General features: G+C 25.9%; 3 protein-coding genes across 7 annotated transcripts in view; 1 reads left to right on the top strand and 2 right to left on the bottom strand.

Moving 5' to 3' along the window:
• The window catches only part of LOC126894060 (ATP-binding cassette sub-family G member 1), a 9,888-nt gene extending 5,978 nt beyond the window's left edge, over nucleotides 1-3,910 (top strand). Inside the window, exons 6-9 of the mRNA XM_050664722.1 lie at nucleotides 2,086-2,254; nucleotides 2,458-2,558; nucleotides 2,630-2,785; nucleotides 3,010-3,910. Coding sequence (XP_050520679.1) covers nucleotides 2,086-2,254; nucleotides 2,458-2,558; nucleotides 2,630-2,785; nucleotides 3,010-3,351 — 768 coding nt within the window. The 3' untranslated portion in view covers nucleotides 3,352-3,910. The remainder of the gene's footprint in view (nucleotides 1-2,085; nucleotides 2,255-2,457; nucleotides 2,559-2,629; nucleotides 2,786-3,009) is intronic.
• A 1,464-nt stretch (nucleotides 3,911-5,374) lies between these two features.
• On the bottom strand, nucleotides 5,375-12,316 carry LOC126894068 (lipase member H-B-like). Of its 2 annotated transcripts, none has more exons than XM_050664743.1 (8): nucleotides 12,112-12,316; nucleotides 11,754-11,865; nucleotides 7,915-7,994; nucleotides 7,791-7,862; nucleotides 6,528-6,779; nucleotides 6,153-6,368; nucleotides 5,830-6,037; nucleotides 5,375-5,568 (listed from the first exon to the last, which is right to left on the bottom strand). In XM_050664743.1, the coding sequence occupies exons 1-7, from the start codon at nucleotides 12,161-12,163 to the stop codon at nucleotides 5,853-5,855; spliced, it is 969 nt and encodes a 322-aa protein (XP_050520700.1). In that variant the 5' UTR covers nucleotides 12,164-12,316; the 3' UTR covers nucleotides 5,375-5,568; nucleotides 5,830-5,852. The 2 variants fall into 2 exon arrangements, with proteins under 2 accessions (XP_050520700.1, XP_050520698.1); XM_050664741.1 differs by having other exon boundaries at nucleotides 5,881-6,037; nucleotides 12,112-12,312.
• Nucleotides 12,317-14,180: 1,864 nt separating this feature from the next.
• LOC126894067 (lipase member H-B-like) lies at nucleotides 14,181-19,942 on the bottom strand. Of its 4 annotated transcripts, none has more exons than XM_050664740.1 (7): nucleotides 19,451-19,941; nucleotides 18,901-19,030; nucleotides 18,183-18,334; nucleotides 17,390-17,437; nucleotides 14,972-15,181; nucleotides 14,722-14,878; nucleotides 14,181-14,439 (listed from the first exon to the last, which is right to left on the bottom strand). In XM_050664740.1, the coding sequence occupies exons 1-7, from the start codon at nucleotides 19,494-19,496 to the stop codon at nucleotides 14,322-14,324; spliced, it is 861 nt and encodes a 286-aa protein (XP_050520697.1). In that variant the 5' UTR covers nucleotides 19,497-19,941; the 3' UTR covers nucleotides 14,181-14,321. The 4 variants fall into 4 exon arrangements, 3 of the variants coding, with proteins under 3 accessions (XP_050520697.1, XP_050520696.1, XP_050520695.1); XM_050664739.1 differs by having other exon boundaries at nucleotides 14,182-14,439; nucleotides 17,390-17,560; XM_050664738.1 differs by having other exon boundaries at nucleotides 14,183-14,439; nucleotides 17,390-17,641.
• Nucleotides 19,943-20,141: the final 199 nt, after the last annotated feature.

Genomic DNA, 20,141 nt, shown 5'->3' with positions numbered 1-20,141 from the left:
GGGGGAAACCTCCAAAAAAATTACAAATTTAAAAATCGCTAATTTTCAAAAATTTTTCAATTTTTTTTACTTAAAAGTGCCAAAACTTTTTCAAAAATGAACATATCAATATAATTCTTTTTTATATAGATGCATAATATCTTTACCTTTCATTTGGTATATTTTTTTCATAAATTTAACCCTTAACCTGCTCACAAGAGGGGATTTAAAATGACAACTTTTTCACAAAGAATTAATTTTTTTAACTTAAATTTTGAAAATGTTCCGGAAGGTCTGACACTTTTATATATATCTTAAATTAAAGCTAATGTAATATACTTTATTATGAAAAAAAAAAATTTCGGACTTTATCTTATCTTCATGGTGAAAATGGCTACCGAATGCTATTTTTGTGTGAAAATTTTCGATTTTGTATTTTCCATTTTTAACTTTATTATGCTATAACTTTTTGAAAAATGAATGAATCATTACAATTTTTTTATGAGAAGTAGTATTTATATAGATCTTTCATTCAACATACTATTTTTTTAAATCGGACCATTTCCCTTAATATAAGGGGGATTCAAAACATAAAAATGCATATAGAAAATAGAACTTTTTCAACTTAACTTTTGGAAGTGTTCCGGAAGGTCTAACACTTTTATATATAGCTTAAATTAAAGCTAATGTAATATACTTTATTATGGTAAAAAAAAATTTCGGACTTTATTTTATCTTCATGGTGAAAACAGACATTAAACTTAATAAAAAAAATACGATTTTTGTAAAAAAATTCTTTTTTATATTTTTAACTTTATAATGCTATAACTTCTCGAAAGATGTATGGATCAATATAATTCTTTTTTTTGTAGATGCATGATGTCTTTACCTATCATTTGGTATATTTTTTTTATAAATCTGACTTTTTACCTGCCTACAGGGGGGGATTCAAAATGACAACTTTTTCACAAAAAATTGACTTTTTCAACTTAAATTTTGAAAGTGTTCCGGAAAGTCTGACACTTTTATATATATCTTAAATTAAAGCTAATGTAATATACTTTATAATGGTAAAAAAAAATTTCGGACTTTATTTTATCTTCATGGTGAAAACAGACATTAAACTTAATAAAAAAAAATACAATTTTTGTAATTAATTCTTTTTTATATTTTTAACTTTATAATGCTATAACTTTTCGAAAGATGTATGGATCAATATAATTCTTTTTTTTGTAGATGCATGATGTTTTTACCTATCATTTGGTATATTTTTTTTATAAATCTGACTTTTTACCTGCCTACAGGGGGGGATTCAAAATGACAACTTTTTCACAAAAAATTTACTTTTTCAACTTAAATTTTGAAAGTGTTCCGGAAAGTCTGACACTTTTTTATATATATTAAATTAAAGCTAATATAATCTACTTTATTATGTAAAAAAAAAATTTCGGACTTTATTTTGTCTTCACGATGAAAATGGCTACCAAATGGTATTATTGTGTGAAAATTCTCAATTTTATTTTTTACATTTTTAACTTTAAATGCTATAACTTATTGAAAATTGTATTGATCAATATAATNATTTGTATTTCTGGTGAACAAGAAACGATACGAGAAAATGGTGAGTAACTATTAAACAGAACTTTCTAGTATGCTCTTCATTCGTGTTTATTAACAATATGTTTTAACTATGATTTACAGGAATGTGCTTAAAGAAACTTGATTCCGCCAATGGTAAAAATCAAGCCCCATTCACACTAAGTAAATCGTCAACTCCTCCGCCGTTGTATCTACAAGCTTATCATTTATACNTAATCCACCAATTTTTTAAAATTAAACACTATCTAAAGATTTGCATCGAAGCGTTTTTTTTTTGATAGTGATTTTAATCACTGTCAGATATCATTATACTTGATCCATCTATACCACGTCACCACTGTGCCGCGACACCCCTGTGCTTGTTTTTTATTATTATTGTAATAAAAAATTAATTTTTTCTGTTTTTCACATTAAAATTTTTATTTCAAAATTACTCTTCATCAAACTTATTGTCCATTTAATTATTTTGATTTTTAAATGAAATTTAATTTCTACTCAATATTTTAGAATCAACTTGCATTAAGACTCTCAGCTCATTTAGTAATAGCTCTTATTTTTGGGTACTTGTATCGAAATGTTGGCAATGATGGCTCGCAAGTGCTTGGTAACATGGTTTTTGTTTATGGAACTAATTTATTCTTAGTTTACACTGGACAAATGGCTGTTGTAGTATCTTGTATGTAAAATTTAAGATTTTTTATTTTATTAAGGAGTTCAATTCTAAATTTTTTTTTATTAAACTTTACTATAACTTTTATTAAACGNAGTTTTTAAAGCATATTAACAGCAATAAACATATTTTAGTTGCTAATTAGCTGTATTTTGTTTTTAATATAATATTCGCGTCATAATCACAAATAGATTAAATANCGTTTATAGTTCCACTGGAGTATAAAATTTTAAAGCGAGAACATTTTAATAGGTGGTATTCATTATTTCCTTATCTAGTATCAACATTAATGGTTGAAATACCATTCCAGGTAAGATATTTCTTCTTAAATAATTTTTTAACTATATAAAGTTATTTAGTTGTAATTAAATTATATTTTAGATATTGTGCTGTCTTACATATATTTTGCCTTCATATGTCTTGACTGGTCAGCCATTAGAATTTATGAGATTCAGTTACTTTACTATAATTGCAGTGGTTACATCAATTACAGCTCAAAGTACAGGATTTTTATGTGGTGCTACATTACCAGTAAAGGTATGGTAATCTGACCAGTAAGGTCAGATAAAAATTTGCATTATATTTTATTTGTAAATATTTTTTAAATTAAATTTGTTAATTTAAAATGTTAAAAAGCTAATTTTCTATAATTATTACAAGAATTAAAAGTTCAAATGTTGAACATAAATATAAAGCCTATTGCTAATACTATAAACAAAGCTAGTTAAATTATAAAAATAATAAATACAATTGTATTTTAGATGGCAGTATTTGTTGGTCCAGTTTCTATTGTGACCTTGTCTGTTTTCGGATTTGCTATTCAATTGAAAGACGTACCACTACAATATATTTGGGTGTATCATTTCAGTTTTATGAGGGCATCATTTACAAGCCTTATGAATACACTCTATGGATTTTCTAGAGAAATAATGCCTTGTTCTGATGAAATATATTGTCATTTTAAGTACCCTGACAAGTTTCTCAAAGAGATGGGCATAATGCTTCCAGATATTTATCCTGAATTTTATTATCTATGTTTTATACTATTTTGTACAACAATTCTTACTTCTACTTGTGTATGGTATAGGTTAAACAAACGATAATATCAATATAGTTTAATTTTTTTTATATTTTAAGTAACAATTTTGGTAAAAAGTTGATTAGGTTTTAAAAAAAAACTTAAATTTAATGAATATAAATTTTATATGATAATATTAAGTAAATGTAAAATCCTTAATATATTCATTTTTTATGAATTGCGTATCTATCAAAGGACTGGAATATATCCTTAAATAAATTTTTTTTTTGTGATACGCAAGTTTAATGGTATGACTGTGATAATATGTAGATGGTTAAAATTAGATGCGTTGAACACTATATATTGTTAACACCATCTCATTATTAAGTTCCTAGAAAATAGTTATTATCACCAATCTTATTTAGGAACATAACTTGAAAATTATGTTTTCAGCTAAATTTATTTGCTTAATTGTTACCAGCATTTGTATTTATGCATATGTTTTTATAAATGATATTGTTAGCTTAAATTTTTTTTTTATCATTTCTTAAAAAATGTTTAATTTTTGTATAGTAAATTATATTGTTAATGATGTAAAAAATATAATTTTGAATTAAATATATATATATTTTTTTATTTCTGAATGTTGTTTTTAATATATTTTTTTTTTTTTAATTTGATTGATCTTCACAAATTAATTTTCATAAAGCTTTAATAAAAATTATACTTTAAAAATTTAAAAAATTACATAAACAGTATTGAGTATGAAATAAATTATAAATGCCTGTATTTCCAAGCCTCAGACACTATTACAAACATTTTTGGCTTATTGCTAATTTAGAAGCTAAAATATTTCTTGATACTATTTATCATCTATGGAATACCAAAATTTGTCTTTAAATTAAGCAAAAGTCACTTTTGCTTAAATAATTTTTTTTTAACTTATGTGTTTTTTATAAAATTATTAAATGTACTCGAACGATATGAAAAAACTTTAAATTATTTATAAATTATAGGCGAATAAAGTAATAAATTTTGATAAATAATCTCAAAATGATAATTTTCTAATGCGTTTTCAAATTGTTGGCCAAAACTATTAACAACCAATAAATAAAGTTTTTAAAGCATATTAACAGCAATAAACATATTTTAGTTGCTAATTAGCTGTATTTTGTTTTTAATATAATATTCGCGTCATAATCATAAATAGATTAAATTAAATAATTTTTTCTACAAATAATTTCGTATGGCTAATTTACCACAGGATAATTCTAGCAGTCAAGACAACAAGTATTTCTTCGGACCAAACAGTTCAACATCATGGGAGCTTATTACAGACACTAACAAAATTTCAATAGAAAATCAAACTGACACTGAAGAGATGACCATTAAAGTTGAAAACATGGAGAATGATGATGACTCTAAGGTTCCAAACATTCAAAATTCTGGTTTCCGACCGTGGTCCAAAAAGATCCGCAGTCATGCATCGAAAACAACCCAAAATTTTGTAAAATATGCTAAGAAAATTTACAAAAAAACTAACAAGAGATAGTTTTATTACAAAAAATTACAAGTTTTATTTTATTTTATTTTTATTGATTTGTTATTCTATTAAGTTAATTAACAAACAATGTTAGTTCAAACTATATATAACCAATTTTACTATTAGGGAAATGAAAAAAATACCTTTAAATACACATTCTACTACACTAAAAAAATGAAACAATAGATCATTTTAACTATAGTCCTTATAAACTTTTGGTATAATGCTAAACGTATTTAGATATTTACAGACAGCAGTTTATTCATAAGACAGAAAAATTGGCTTACCTTTCCCTATTAGCAACACTAAACCACTACTTAAGATAAAAATCACCTAAAAACGTACACTGATTTTGTTTTTATATTTGTTCCTCAATTGCGAAATTTTGGATACATCACTGTCTGCATAGAATAGTAGAACTGATTAAAATTACAATGAAAGTGTATAAGTATATTTAGATATATTGTAGATAATCGCAGTAAAACCATAATTAATTTTGTAATAATTTTCATTAATTTACAGTTTATTAATTAATAAAAAAAATAAACATTAATTGTTCTATAAATAATTTATAAAACTTTGTTCTGTAATTATTATAGAATACAGTATTCAAGTTTTTCAATTTTTTAGATTCATTCAAATTTATTACAATAGTCTTCATGGTTTTATAATTCATTTGTCTGTGACTCTACATTTCTAAACTCATTGTATGCATATGGGGAAGAATCATTGGTAATTAAGTAAAAATCTCCTCTGACACTAAAAAATATATAAATAAAAATGTTTATAATTACATAGTTTAATATAATAAAATAATATAAAAATATGAAGTAAAAAATATTTTTTGTTAATAATTAGAAACGTTCTCACATGGGAGAAAGTGAATACCCTTGTTAAAATGTTTGAAAAATTATCATTTTTTATTTTTACAATACGTTAAAATTTGGCCATAAGTCTTTAAAAAACATTCATTCATTGTCATTATAAAACCCTGAGAACGTCACCGTCACTGGTGTATACCATTGCACGGAGTAAATTCCAGTTCAATGGGTGTTAGTAATAAGTTCTAACTTTGGTGTAGTATCGTGACCCATGTATGACATCTGTCCAGAATTGCAAGCTCCATTTTGAAAATTTTCCCAGGAGTTGCATTGTATACCAACTATTGATTTTCTATTGTATACAGTATCTGCGTAAAGTAAATATGCCCTTGAATGACTACAATGTACTGGAAATAAAAATTGTAATGCAACTTAGTTAACTAATGAAATAAATTTTTATTAGATAACCATTAAAATAATATAATACTTTTAACAAATATTATTTAATAAATATTGTATTACTAGCACTAAGTTTATTTGTTGGACGTCTGCCTTGATTACATCCGGGCTGAGGTGATTTTCCACCGTTTGGATAAAAGTCAACGTGGCCTATTGATTTAGAATAACCGATCACACCTGCAGCTGTATGAATCACGTCTACAAATAATGCATCATTATAATTAAGATGTGGAACATCAATTTGTAGATATTCAAATCCTGGACCAGCCGGATCGAGACCTGAATTAATATTCGTTGTATATTATCATAGATTGTACAGAGTGTTCAGATGGTAAGGAAACAAGGCAATTGTTAAAAACAACAAAAACAATAGAAATCCGTTTACTTAGTTACTGAACACTCTATATATACTGATATTATATGGAGATTGAGACGTACCTGTAATTCTACCAATTTTTCCAAATTTAAAACTAGAACCACAAGCTCCAGCAATATGTGCTCCTAGACTGTGGCCAATTAAGTGTATATTGTCAACATTAATAATTTCAAAACTTACTAATTTTTCTAACATTCTAGCAATGATAGCACCCACATCTTTTGAAAAAGATGCCGTTAACGGATATGTTATAGTTGATGCTAATCTTCCCCAGTCCACTGTAATAACGTTAAAACCTCCGACGTCAACATATGCTGCGAAATAAGGGCGTATTTTTTTATACTTATTTTATAGAATCATGAGATTCTAATAAAGAATGGGATTGGTTATTATAGAGAATAAATTTTTAAGATCGAGAAATTTCAACTTTATTATTTATTAAATATACAACTAATCAGGGCTTGAAACCGGTTACTGATTTTTCTCCAGAACTGATTAGAACCATATTTTTTTAATGAAGAAGTGGTTACCCAATTCTTGTCTTGAAAAAAAAACTGTAATCTGTTACCCATAAACGAATAATTTTTAAATTATTAACCAGTATCCATTAATCAACACATTAGAGAATCGGCTTTATAATAAAAACCGGTAATTTCTTCGAATTAATCGGTTAAATACAAAAATGATAAATTGATTTTAATAAGGTTAAGTTAAGTACTAAGTATTCATAAGATAATAAGTAAAATCAAAGTACTATTACAAGAGTGATAAATTTCCTCAGTACAAAAATCATTACATTATGAAGATACGATATTTTTTTCATTAATAATAAAGAAAGATTTTCTTATATATACCTTCTTAAAGCAAAAGCTTTAAACTAAACTGTTCCACTGTAATTATTATTACATAATATATATAATAATAGATATTTTGTGCCATAGCTTTATGAGGAAAATAATTTAATGAATTAAAGATATGCTTGGAAAGGGAGGTGATAAAAAATTGTCTTATGAATAGCATGAAAATTGAAAAATATTTTTGTAAATGAATATATAAGTTCTTCAAAATTTTATTTTACTGTAAGCTGATTTTTACAGGTTAATTAATAACCAAAAAACACAAACCAGTTTTAAGCAATTAACGTTTATTTTCTTGTTTTCTTAAATTTTTTTTTAAAAAAGGTAATTGATAATCTCTTTTTATAAAACCTGCAACCTTATACCGATACCGGTTACTAATTTAAATAAAATTCGGTTTTTACCGGGAAAGAATAACCCTTTTTTTTTGTAATAATTTCGAACCCTGAAACTAATAAAATTTGATACCAGTCTTAACATATGAAGCGCCATCTTCGTCAGTTCCAGAATCAAGCCATCCGTGTACAACGACTTTAAGAGGTAAATCTGGAATNTCCAGAATCAAGCCATCCGTGTACAATGACTTTAAGAGGTAAATCTGGAATCCAATAGTTGAATATGTCAGTTTCATTTCCAAATTCAATTTTCATTGGATTATCGTTTCCACATATTCTGAAATTAAATTAATTGAACAAAAAATTGTAAAAAAAAATATAAAATATTTATGCATTAAATATTAATGTGTTAATTTCACAGCTTTGAAATTGACTTTATATCTAGAGAAAAATCACTTTTGTATTGCTCTACCCTGGTGCAAAGTTCAATTATTTAGAAAAAATTTAATTATAAATTAACTTTAAAATCAAAAATTTTTATTTTATTACAATAAAAACGTCAGCATAGCGGGGACGTGGTACTATCATAAAATACGCTTCAATGCAAATCTGTAGATAGTCTTTAATTTTAAGAAATTGGTTGATTATTCTAAAAGCAAATTTAACTCCTATTTCTATCATTATTCCTAATTAGTAGTTGATTTATAAGTATAATCTGTGAATAAATATCTATTAAAGTATTTCAACGTAGTATGAAATTGATATTTAATAATTTAGTATTGTAATTTTTTCACAAAATTTATAACAAATTATAAAGTAGTTATTACTTTTATGGCAAACGTGTATAAAAATTGAAGGGCTTGACGCAGAACTTTTTAGATAACAATTTGTTGTTAATTATGAATAAATGGTCAGCAAAAAATTTTCATCAGAGTAAAACATATTATTTTATTATTCAATTTTTCGTGCTAATTACAAATCAGCAATATGTTTTCCATCACCAATAATTTTTGATATTGTTTTTAATTAGTTAAAAACTATAGGATATAACTATAACGAAAATAGTTTTGAATATTTCAATTGTATTATCTATTAAAACACTAAGAATTACATAGAAATTATTAATATTTCTTTTGAAATGATTTATTACGATAAAAAAATAATTAAAAATACAAAATATTGTTTTCAAATTATCACAGATTTTGATTCTTAATATTTTAAAAATACTCAGTAAAAATATAATTTTTAGCCTATTTTTTGGTATTTTAAAGCTGATTTATTGCAAGTTTATAATTAAAAAAGTTGAATTTGTTACCATAACTTTAAGCTCAACTTCAAGTTTGAAATTTACATTATTAAATAGAAAATTAAGTGAAAATAAAAAATAGTATTGTTAAGATTAATATGAAGTCTGTAAATATGTATAATTACTATTTACTGTAAATTTATAAGTAAAGCTCAATATTTTGTTAGCTTTGATGCGAAGCTGAGAAGGTATTGATTTTACTATGATGTGTTTTTTTTTTACTGTTACCACTTTTTCTCAGATCTCACAGAACCGATTTCTTTAAATGATACGTCAAAAGATAACAAATCGTATCTAGTTGAAGACATTACCCTCATAAGTTGAAAACATTTCCCTTGTTTCCCGTCAATGGGGGAAATCNCCCTCATAAGTTGAAAACATTTCCCTTGTTTCCCGTCAATGGGGGAAATCTCCAAAAAAATTACAAATTTAAGTATCGGAAATTTTCGAATTTTTTTTACTTAAAACTGCCATAACTTTATCAAATACGACCAAATCAATATAATTTTTTTATATAGATGCATGATGTCTTTAACAAAAATTTGGTAATTTTTTTTTATAAATCTAACCCTTAACTTGCCCACAGGAAGGATTTAAAATGACAACTTTTTCAATTTAACTTTTGAAAGTGTTCCGAAAATACTGACATCTTATATATATCTTTAATTAAAGCTAATACAATATACTTTATTATGGAAAAAAAATATCGGACTTTATGTTGTCTTCAAGGTGAAAATGGCTACCGGATGCTATTTTTGTATGAAAATTCTCGATTATATATTTTACATTTTTAACTTTATTATACTTTTTGAAAAATATTAGATCAGTACAATTATTTTATGAGAAAAAATATTTCTATCCTTCTTTCATTCGACATACTTTTTTTTTAATAATACCACTTCTCTTTGTATATTACACTTATAAATCATAAAACTCAGGATATATATAAGGAAATAGGAGATCATGTAGCTTTTGGAATAATTCACCAATTCTTTTTAATTAAACACTATCTTCAGATTTGCATCGAACTTTTTTTTTTTATAGTGATTTTAATCACTGTCAGATATCATTATACTTGACCCAACTATGGCACATCCCCACTGTGCCGCCACTCCATTGCGCTGAATTTTTTGCATTTTTATTTTAATAGATCACTTAAATAGAAATCATAGTAATCATTTCTAAGTAATTTTTGGTGATTAAAATTATTCTACAATTGAAATATTCAGAAGATTATTAATTTTAATGATTTGTTTTAACTAAAAATACCATTCGAAATGTTGTTAAAAAAATCTACTCAATTGAGTGTATTAGTTGTGATCATTTGATGTATCGTTAAAAAAAGTTGGTCAAGCGAGAGTTGAGAAAATAAATGAAAACCATAAAAAAAAATCACATAGTAAAACTTTAATATGAATAAGAAATTTCTTCAAACGAGGGGGGACTACAGTATATTTTATATTTATTAAAGTTATTGAATTTAAATGAGATAAAAATCAAATGATTTAAAATTTTTTCCTACCTCAAAAACTTTTGCAAGGTATTTTAAAATAAAATACAAAATTTTAACACAAGATAGCATATTTTTGAATGCGGTAGTCATTTTCACCATGTAAACAAATAAAGTCTGAATTTTTTTTTTCATGTTACAGTATATTACATAAGCTTTAATTTAAGATATATATAAAAGTGTCAGATCTTCCGGAACATTTTCAAAAGTTAATTTTTGTGAAAAAGTGGTAATTTTGAATCCCCCCTTCGGGCAGGTAAAGGGTTAGATTTCTAAAATAAATGTACAAAATGATAAGTAAATATCTCACGTATCATTAAAAAAAAATTATATTGATTTGATTATTTTTAAAAATTTGTCAGTTTTAAGTAAAAAATTTGAAAAAATTAAAATAATGTTTTTTAAATTTGTATTTTTTTTTGGAGATTTCTCCCAATACGGGGAACAAGCGACATGTTTTCAATTTTTGAGGTTTATGTCTTTGACTAGATACGATTTGTGTTCTTTTGTCCGATTGTTAAAAGAAATCAGTTCGGTGAGATCTGAGAAAAAATAGTAACAAACACACACAAAACAAAAAACACATAGTAAAATCAATCCCTTCTCAGCTTTGCATCGAAGCTAAAATCAATCAATGAATAAGAGTTTTAACTATAGCTTCTGATATTATCCTGGATTTGTAAGTTATTTTTCATGTTCTGGTTTAGTTTTAAATTGGGTAAAATATGTTTGAATTTCATTTAAATTTGTATAATTAATTGTTTTTATTTAAATAAATGAGTATTTGGGTATGTCGTAAAAGGCAGTTAACGTTTTGACTAGTATAAGGCTTATAAAAAAATAAAACTTTATAGCAAATCAGTTAGGAAACCATATTAAACATTTATAAAAATTTATTAATTACAATTATAAACTGGCAGATTCAGTGCTTTTATCTTTTTTTTTCGTTGCTAAGAATTATGTGAGAAATAATATAATTTTGGAGTCACTCACATTCATCAACTAAAATGTCCGAAAAATGTGATTAAATTCAATATAAGAAAATGTAAACTTTATGTTTAGTCAATATTTTTAATAAATTTCTTAATAATATCTAATATCTTAATATTAGCGTTACGTTATTGATATTTTAAATTTCAACTAATTCACAGTTCAACTAATAAACTATTTCGCGCTAGCTTCATTAATATTAATAACATTTATAGAAAATCACGTCTTAAATCACGAATAAAATGCAAAAGTTTCTAAATTTCATATATTTTTAAAAAAGATTTACATACGAATTCCAATATAAAATATCAACTTGACTATCTTGAACGCCATTTATTGCTGCATTCGCACTATTAACTTTATCCATAGCTATATTTCCCAATTTACTAACGATCTTCACCGCTGTAAAATTTATTGTAATTAATAAATATTCTCTTGTTATTTTCGCATCAGATAAAAATCATTTTTATAACGAAGTTTGTTAAAATGAAGCTTCGATTGATCATAAATTTATAATAAATACATTTTAATTTCTGCGTTGAAATAGTATAAATGTTTAAAATTATTGAGTTAACCTAAAATGATTTAATAAACTGACATTCATAGAATTTAGAATCACCCTGACAATGAATTTTAACTTATACTTACTGTTATTAAAACCAAATAATAAGTTTAGAAAAATAACTATTTGAAGTATCATGTTATATATTACAATTTTTGAGAGTTGTTTCCAACAGTCGTGGTACTCACTACTGTTAAAATTTCAAACCATATTTTATTATTTGAGCATAATATATTTTTAATTGTTCATTACAGATGGTATGAGTATATAAACTAATGAAAACAGTTTAAAGTGTGAATACAATTAAATTAAAGAATGCAAATTTATATTAAAAAAATTACATCGAAATGATAGCCGAATCAGAAATTTTAAGAGTTGTCAGTCAAACATTCCAAACAATAATTGTTAGGCTGTAAATGTCTATTATAAAAATTATTATTATAATAGACAACTACAGGTGTGTAATTATCATTTTAACACTTGTTGACATTCATACAAATTTTCCTATTTATGAATTATAGAAATTGACAAGCCTATTAAAATTTCCTCTATGTATAATTTTCATATAGTAAAAATGACTTATTTAGAAATATTTAAAAAACTCAATTTTATAAAATATAAATTTTGTTTTCAAAATATATACTCAAAAATACATATTTTAAATATTAAAAGTGGTTTTTTAAATTATTTACATCCAGAAAATACCGAAAATCTAACTTTATATTAATTATTTTTGTCATTCTAAAATCTATTATTTTATTGAATTTAACTATTATGTGATACACATAGCTGTGCTAACCGTCATTGGTGTTCTATGGAAATTATTTACTTGGCGTTCTTATTTAACACAGGAGGAAATTAAATATACTTCCCATTAAGCACGTATTCAGAATCAATTTCAGGGGGGGGGAGTTAAAATTATTAATACATAATAAATAATTTTAATGCATATTACAAAAAATTACATAATTATAAAATGAAAATATATTACAGTACTAAATATAGTAATAATTAAAACTTTTATTACAATGAAAAAAAAAATTTTTAATCATAGAACAAAGTCAACCTTGCGTGGAATTTTGAAAAATGTATTGATAATTTCTTCAATATTTATTGGAATATTTCGGAGGACTGATAATAAATCTAAACCTGTTGGAAACCGTTTCTGATTCATTCATTAGAAAATAATACTCATATTTTACATAATGTTCCTTCTAATTTCTGAGAATAAGTTAACCAATGAAACCGTGTTAACCAAATTCGTACTTAAATTTATCATCAGTTATTCTATTATCTACATTCCATCTAATTTCTCAAAGTTCTAGTAATTCTTCTGGTAGTTCTGGTGGTTTTATAATGGAAGTAACTAAATCTGAATTTAATTGATTGTTTTTCTCATGAAAAAAATTAAAAATCGATGACTGAGATGGCATACTTCGTTTCATTTTTTAAGAAATGTATAGAATAAAATATTAATACAAAATACCTATGATGTTAATAGATACACAGTTAAAATAATATAAGATCGAATGAATTATTAATCATATATGTTAACACAATACTTCTGAAAATATGACTAAACGGGCGTAAAACCAGCGAATTATTGTAATTATAAACTGATAAAGACCATCTTCCGATTATCGGACTCGGATGAGATAATGTCTGTCATTTTCTAAAATTTAAAATAATGTGAGACTAATGGGGAATTAGGAAATGTACAAATTCTTAAAATTTGTAATACAAACTGTAGATGTACAATTTTATATAAAGCTTGTTGTTTGTTACATTATAATGAATAAACATTCTTTCAACATTTCGGGGAGGGGAGTTGAGACCCTAACCCCCCCATGTATACGGCAGTGCTTCCTATGAAACATTTTAATGTATAACTATTTTTAGTTTCATGTTATGGAAAAAAAATATTCTTATAATTTTTATTATACGATGAACCATTTTTCTGATATTTTTTATTTAAGTTTGGCGATTTTTGACCAATTTTGTCAATTGAAAATTTATTGTGTAGCAATAAAAGTCTTCAATTGTCACAAATTCAATTATATATTATCAAATAAACAGAAATGTTATATTTAAAAATTATATCAATTAATAGACATATACTCTATTATTCAACGCATATTGTTGTCCATTATTGAATAAGCGGTGTGGAAATATTTTCTTGATAACTACCATAAAAATAATTAGTAACCTTATTAAGTAAAATTTTTTTTTTAATTAAATAGTTTTAAACTTATAATTTTAAAATCAATTATATCAAATTAAATTCAAAACAATTTTCTTAAATTACATTTTCTGTAATTATTGTGTAATTAGTTCCACTGTTCAATTCTAAGACACTTGATTCTGTACCAAATGGAGCTGAACTTTTTGTCTTCAAATAAAAATTTCCAAATGCGCTATAAAAAATATGAGTTTTATTAATGTGATCGAATATTAAAGTCTTAAATACATAAGTGACGCAGTCAAAGAAATATTTTCAAATCAAAAACAATAATTTGGATTGCAACTTCCCTCTCGACTTCTTAGGACTACGATTTTTATAATCATAGTTCATTAACCAAAAACCCAATCAATAAATTATTGTGAAAATTAATAAAAAAAAAATACATTTAAATATAGCCAATGACAGAATATAAGTAAACAATTTTTTAATAACTAAAGTGATATAACAATCTTACCTAGTAGAAGCACTATGGCCCAAAAAAGATTTTGTATTATTATTACATCCACCAGATTCATAATATGACCATGAAGAGCACTGAGTTGCTATCATCGAATTCATGTGATATATAGAATCAGCATATAGCTGATGCGATCTTGCATGACTACAACCAGCTATAACAACAATTCATTCATACAACTATATTTTTAAACGGCTGTGAAAAAAACCATTGAGATTTATAGTTACATAGGAAATTTTGAAAGTACCAATTTTCAACATCTCAGATAATCCTTCATAACATCCAGGTTGAGGTGGACTACCACCATTCGGATAAAAGTCTGCATGCCCTATTGATTTATAAAATCCTGCTACTCCTCCTGCTGTATGTAAAACATCTACAAATAAAGCATCGGTCTTATCTAATCGATTGGGTCTTATTTGTCCATACTCAAATCCAGGACCCGCAGGATCTAGACCTATATCAGAAAATTTAATGATTGTAAGAATAATTTTAATTATTTTTCTATATTTTTGATAAATTGTTATTTTATTCAAGTGCTAAAGTAGCAGCCATCGAAATTTGCTGTGTCGATAAACAATTTATGAATAATAAAAAAAGGCATAATATTTTAAACAAAATGTTAAGTACCCAACCAAAAAATGTTTTATTCATAGGACTTCTATGAAAAATTTCTAGATACATACTTGATAACGAACAAAATCGGTTTTACCATAAATATTTTACGTAGGTCTATTTTTTCAGGCGTATTAAAAAAGCTGATATAAGTTTGAAGCACAAGTATCCTCGCAGGGGATCCATAAGGATCACGATTAACAACTACGTGGACTCAGTAGGGATGGCGACAAGTTTGCTACTCTTAGCCGATCACCACTTTACTTAATTAGCAATTAAGTTGCCAAATTATAGCTGGTATCCCTAATTGGCCAGCCACCCAAATCCAACTATATCACGTAAACGGGTTCTTTACTTATCTTTTCGGGTCCTCACGGGCTATCCCACGAATAAGTTGAACACTAAATAAAGANCGGGCTATTCCACGAATAAGTTGAACACTAAGGGTAACTCTCTGAGTATAGTGTTGGTGACTATCGGATACTGATAGAACTAAAGATTTGAAGACACTAGACTTAGGAAATGAGTCATATAAAGGTAAGGGATCCGACAAACTATCATCCTCAGAATGAACATAATTCTTCTACGGACCCGAAGGAAAATGTTAAATATACACCTAAGGAACGGTCACCGCCTAGAAATGTCGGGAAACTAACCAAAGGGAGTTTTGTGATACAAAGACTGTAAAAATCTTATATATATATATATCCAAACTAGCGTTTTTTTAAATGTAAACACTAGTTTTTCTGATTGTGTGAGATACAATACAATATATTATAATATACGCATATAAATTTGCATCATAGTAAATAATACAAAGTAGTGTATTACTAAGGACCCTAACTGTGAGGCATACATTTTTACAAATAGTACATATTCAGGATCCACGGTTACATGATAATCACATTTAGGGACTAAACTTAAAAGGTTTTAAGCTGTTTTACAAACAGTCAGACAAACCAAGTTCTTGTATTTTGATAAATGATAAAATAAAAACCCGATTGTTACTTAATTTGTCAAGCGCAAAAAATTATTATGGTAATATTAAGTGATAATAAAAATATTTTAGTAGGATACCTTATTGCCTTGAAGCAATACCTCACGGTACTTCCAGGGCGGCTAGCATTATGTCGACCGCNCCAGGGCGGCTAACATTATGTCGACCGCGTTGAAAAATAATGGATACCTTAGAAGTTAATAGAACCGGGTAGATACTTATTAGTGCTGCTTAATCATTGTAAAAATAAAAAATTAGTCTTATCCTACATGGGGAAACTGTGAGATAAACTAATGTGGTGAGACACAAATGAATCTTCTTCTAACTGCAGACTAAGTTTACTGAATAGAGGTAATGAGCCTACTCTTACATTAGGAACAGGCAAGAAGTCATTGATATTATAATTTGCCCAAATAGGTTGATCCAGAAAATAGAAGGGTGGACCGTGTCTACTGAACTTTCTATCGCTGATGATTGGCACATACGCTTCAATTTGAAAATAAACAAAGTTGAACGGAGTACTATAAAACCCTGAAAGGACAAACTGGGATAACTACAGGGCGGACCGTTCTCATGACCTGAAAACCCTACAGTTTAGATTAGAGTCGGAACAAAACAATGAAAGGGCCGTAACTAATCTTTGAAATACAAGAAAAACTGTCCTTTGAAAGAAACGAAAGGTATAGGCAGGGTGTAGCTTGGAGGAACACTGACTTATTAAAATTAAGGAAGAATTTTTGTAAATTCTTAAGCAATGAAAACAAGTTTGAAACAACATTAGGGACTCTCAAAAAAAATACAAATCTGCATTGAAATATTCCATATGAAAGAGCTGGAAAGCTTTGTGGGGAATTACAATAACTACCCACGGCTACTAGATTTTTATGCTCACTAGTAAATGGACAGAACAAAACTGTTGCTTAGGGCAATAATATTTTTGAATTGAATTACTCATATATTACACAATATCCATTACTGATAAGTAATAGTTTAAACTAAGGTGTATGTTTAAAAAATAAACCCTGCTTTGATCATGCATTATTAATAAGTTACCTGTTATCCGCCCAATTTTTCCTAAGGTGAAAGCTGCTCCACAAGCTCCTGAAACATGTGCACCAAGACTGTGGCCTATTAAATGTATATTAGTAGGTTTGATATATTCAAGCTGAACAAGATTCTCCAATAACTTTGCTATAACGCCACCCACACGTGTTGTAAGATAAGCTGGAATGGGATATACTACATTACCACCGACAGCACTCCAGTCAACCGAAATAACGTTATATTTGGTTGTATTGACGTATGCTTAGTTAAATAATTAACAAGAATAGTTAGAATAACTAAAGAATTAATTTTTTATAAAGGTATACTATTTCATTGAATTAGTAATTATGATAAGAAAAATACAATGTTAAGTATCATATCTTAATTATAACTATTGCTAAAATTTTTTAAAAGGTTCAATATACTGGATTACTATTTTATTAAATAAATCTAAGGTCTAAAAGTGAAATCCATTAATATTATAATTAATAAACAAATATTTCATTAGATATATTAATTTGGTTTTAATAAGATAACTTACAGGTTGTTTAAATATAACTATGACAAATTATAATTGAACTCGGATTCAGAAAAAATTGAAGGGGAATCACTATTTTTGTTAAAGTAAATATTATTTTTGAAATAAAGAAATTTTTGTATACAAATAATTCTATATTTTTTGGGAGGTCGCATTTTCCTTGTGTTCGCGCCTCCTTGCTGAACCAATTATACCGAATATTTTGCGAAACTGTTATTATATTTCTAAAAGTTTATATAACATAAAAAGTTTACCTTAGCTCACCTGTTTTAATAGCAAATACACCTGTACTATTTTCACTAGTTGCAAGCCAACCATGTGTTATAATTTTTAATGGCTGTTTTGGAATCCAATATTTAATTAAATCCTGCTCTTTGCCGTATTCAAATGGAATTGGATAATTATTTCCAAGTTCACTAATTATATACAACAAATTTTAATATTTTTAGGGTATCAGTGAATTAAGATAATAGGAAAATAAAGGATTTTCTGAGAAAATTTTGTAAATACCTTAACGCTCATAGCATTTAGTTCATTTTATTTGTTTTATCTTAATTAAAAAGTCACGATTAACCAATTATTATAAGATGTGACATTTAGTAATTGGTTATCAATATATTAATTAACTATCCCATCGCGACGGGATAATTAATATCTTTTATGAAAAAAATTGTTTGATAAGTTTATGAAATTTTACTTTTACATTTAAAATAATATAAAAAGGGTGTCCAGCAATACATTTTCAGTATTGCTTGTTTTATAAATAAAAAAAAATGTCCCCTAAAGTAGTGTTAATTTTTTGTTTAAAAAAATTAATTATGGGATCAAATGATTAGGAAGAGGAGAAATTATGTTAGATTCCTAAACTTTTTGTTCAAATTGCGTCTGTGGTTTCACAAACACTTCAGTTAATTGTTTATACGATAAGCCTTTTAACTTATAAGTTTTATTTAATGAAAAAACTTATAACTTTTATACATACTAGTTCCAATAAGAAAATTCTAGACGAGTATTATCGACAATTAATGCTTTAGGAGTCAGGAAAAAACTTTTGACTGCATTATTTCTGAAGTCATCAAGATTATGTTGTGTTAATTTACTGATGATTTGGCCTATGTATTCAAAAAACAATTTAATAGTTTAACGAAAGACCAATTCGTAACAAATTGTCGGTTATAATATGATAACTATTCTTAAATAATCATTGAAGAAAAAAACATTACAGTAAAATATTAATTTTACTAAGAATGTAATCTATTTAAATTCGTATCAAAGCTAAAAGATTTTTCACATTATTAAAATGTATATTTTTTTAACAATTATATATAACATTAAATATTTTTACCAATCAAATCAATTTTTTTTAAATTTCTTAACTTGAAAATAAAATCAATTGTGCTATTTCAATTTCAAATGATCTATTTTTAGTCTAGTTATAACATTCAATTTATACTAAGTTAAATATAATTGTTATGATCAGGAATTTAAAATTAAATTTTTAATTGGTAAATATTTTTATAATTTAAACTAACCTTTACTGGAATGTAATGTAAATAGTATAATATAAAATCCGATCATATTTAACTAAATTATAACTTTAGTGCAGACAATAAAACACTTTTTCTTTAAAATGTAATACTTGAATGTTTTTATTACCTAACCTAATAATGACTAAAAACTAAGCTAATATCACTAACATGTCTTAAATTGGTCACCAAGAAATAAATAAATGAATAATTCATTTAAAAAAACATAATAGTTCAATGTGTACCCATAAATACATACGCCCTCACAAGATAAAAAAAGTTGTTTATCACGATTGAGTAAAATCAAACAGTTTTCTTGGTAGTCTATTTTGACTTATCACATATTAGCGGAAGTTGTACATCACTAAATTAAAAGTATTTTACATGTTAAGTTTATAAACACATATTTTAATTAGGCGGTGCATATAACTTCACTTACAATTAATGAAGTGATAATTAAAATTAGATTTGCATTATTATGTTAATTTTTATCATACATTTTTATAAAGCTGTTACAATAAAAACAACAAATACAAGCGTGTAATAAAAACTAAATATATGTGATTAATTATTAACAAAAAGTTATCTTTGAATTTTAGTCAAACTTGTAGCTATTTTGAAGAGATTTCAACAAATTTGAATAGTAAAGAATATTAACATTTCAAATTGATAAATCTAATAATGTTTGATTTACTAA

This window comes from Daktulosphaira vitifoliae, unplaced genomic scaffold, assembly GCF_025091365.1.
Source record: "Daktulosphaira vitifoliae isolate Bord-2020 unplaced genomic scaffold, ASM2509136v1 Scaffold_1, whole genome shotgun sequence".
NCBI classification, from domain to species: domain Eukaryota; kingdom Metazoa; phylum Arthropoda; class Insecta; order Hemiptera; family Phylloxeridae; genus Daktulosphaira; species Daktulosphaira vitifoliae.
This window is presented reverse-complemented; position numbering and strand designations above follow the sequence as displayed.

Excerpts from the sequence above, each read along its gene's own strand:
- LOC126894067 (XM_050664738.1), bottom strand. The coding sequence starts at position 19,496 with ATGATCGGATTTTATATTATACTATTTACATTACATTCCAGTAAAG. Across the intron at positions 17,642-18,182 it reads TGTATTTGCTATTAAAACAG|CATACGTCAATACAACCAAA; the intron begins GTGAGCTAAGGT and ends TATTTAACTAAG. Across the intron at positions 14,879-14,971 it reads ATCTGAGATGTTGAAAATTG|CTGGTTGTAGTCATGCAAGA; the intron begins GTACTTTCAAAA and ends TTGTTGTTATAG.
- LOC126894068 (XM_050664741.1), bottom strand. The coding sequence starts at position 12,163 with ATGATACTTCAAATAGTTATTTTTCTAAACTTATTATTTGGTTTTAAT. Across the intron at positions 11,866-12,111 it reads ATTATTTGGTTTTAATAACA|CGGTGAAGATCGTTAGTAAA; the intron begins GTAAGTATAAGT and ends TAAATTTTACAG. Across the intron at positions 6,038-6,152 it reads AACAAATAAACTTAGTGCTA|TACATTGTAGTCATTCAAGG; the intron begins GTAATACAATAT and ends TTTTATTTCCAG.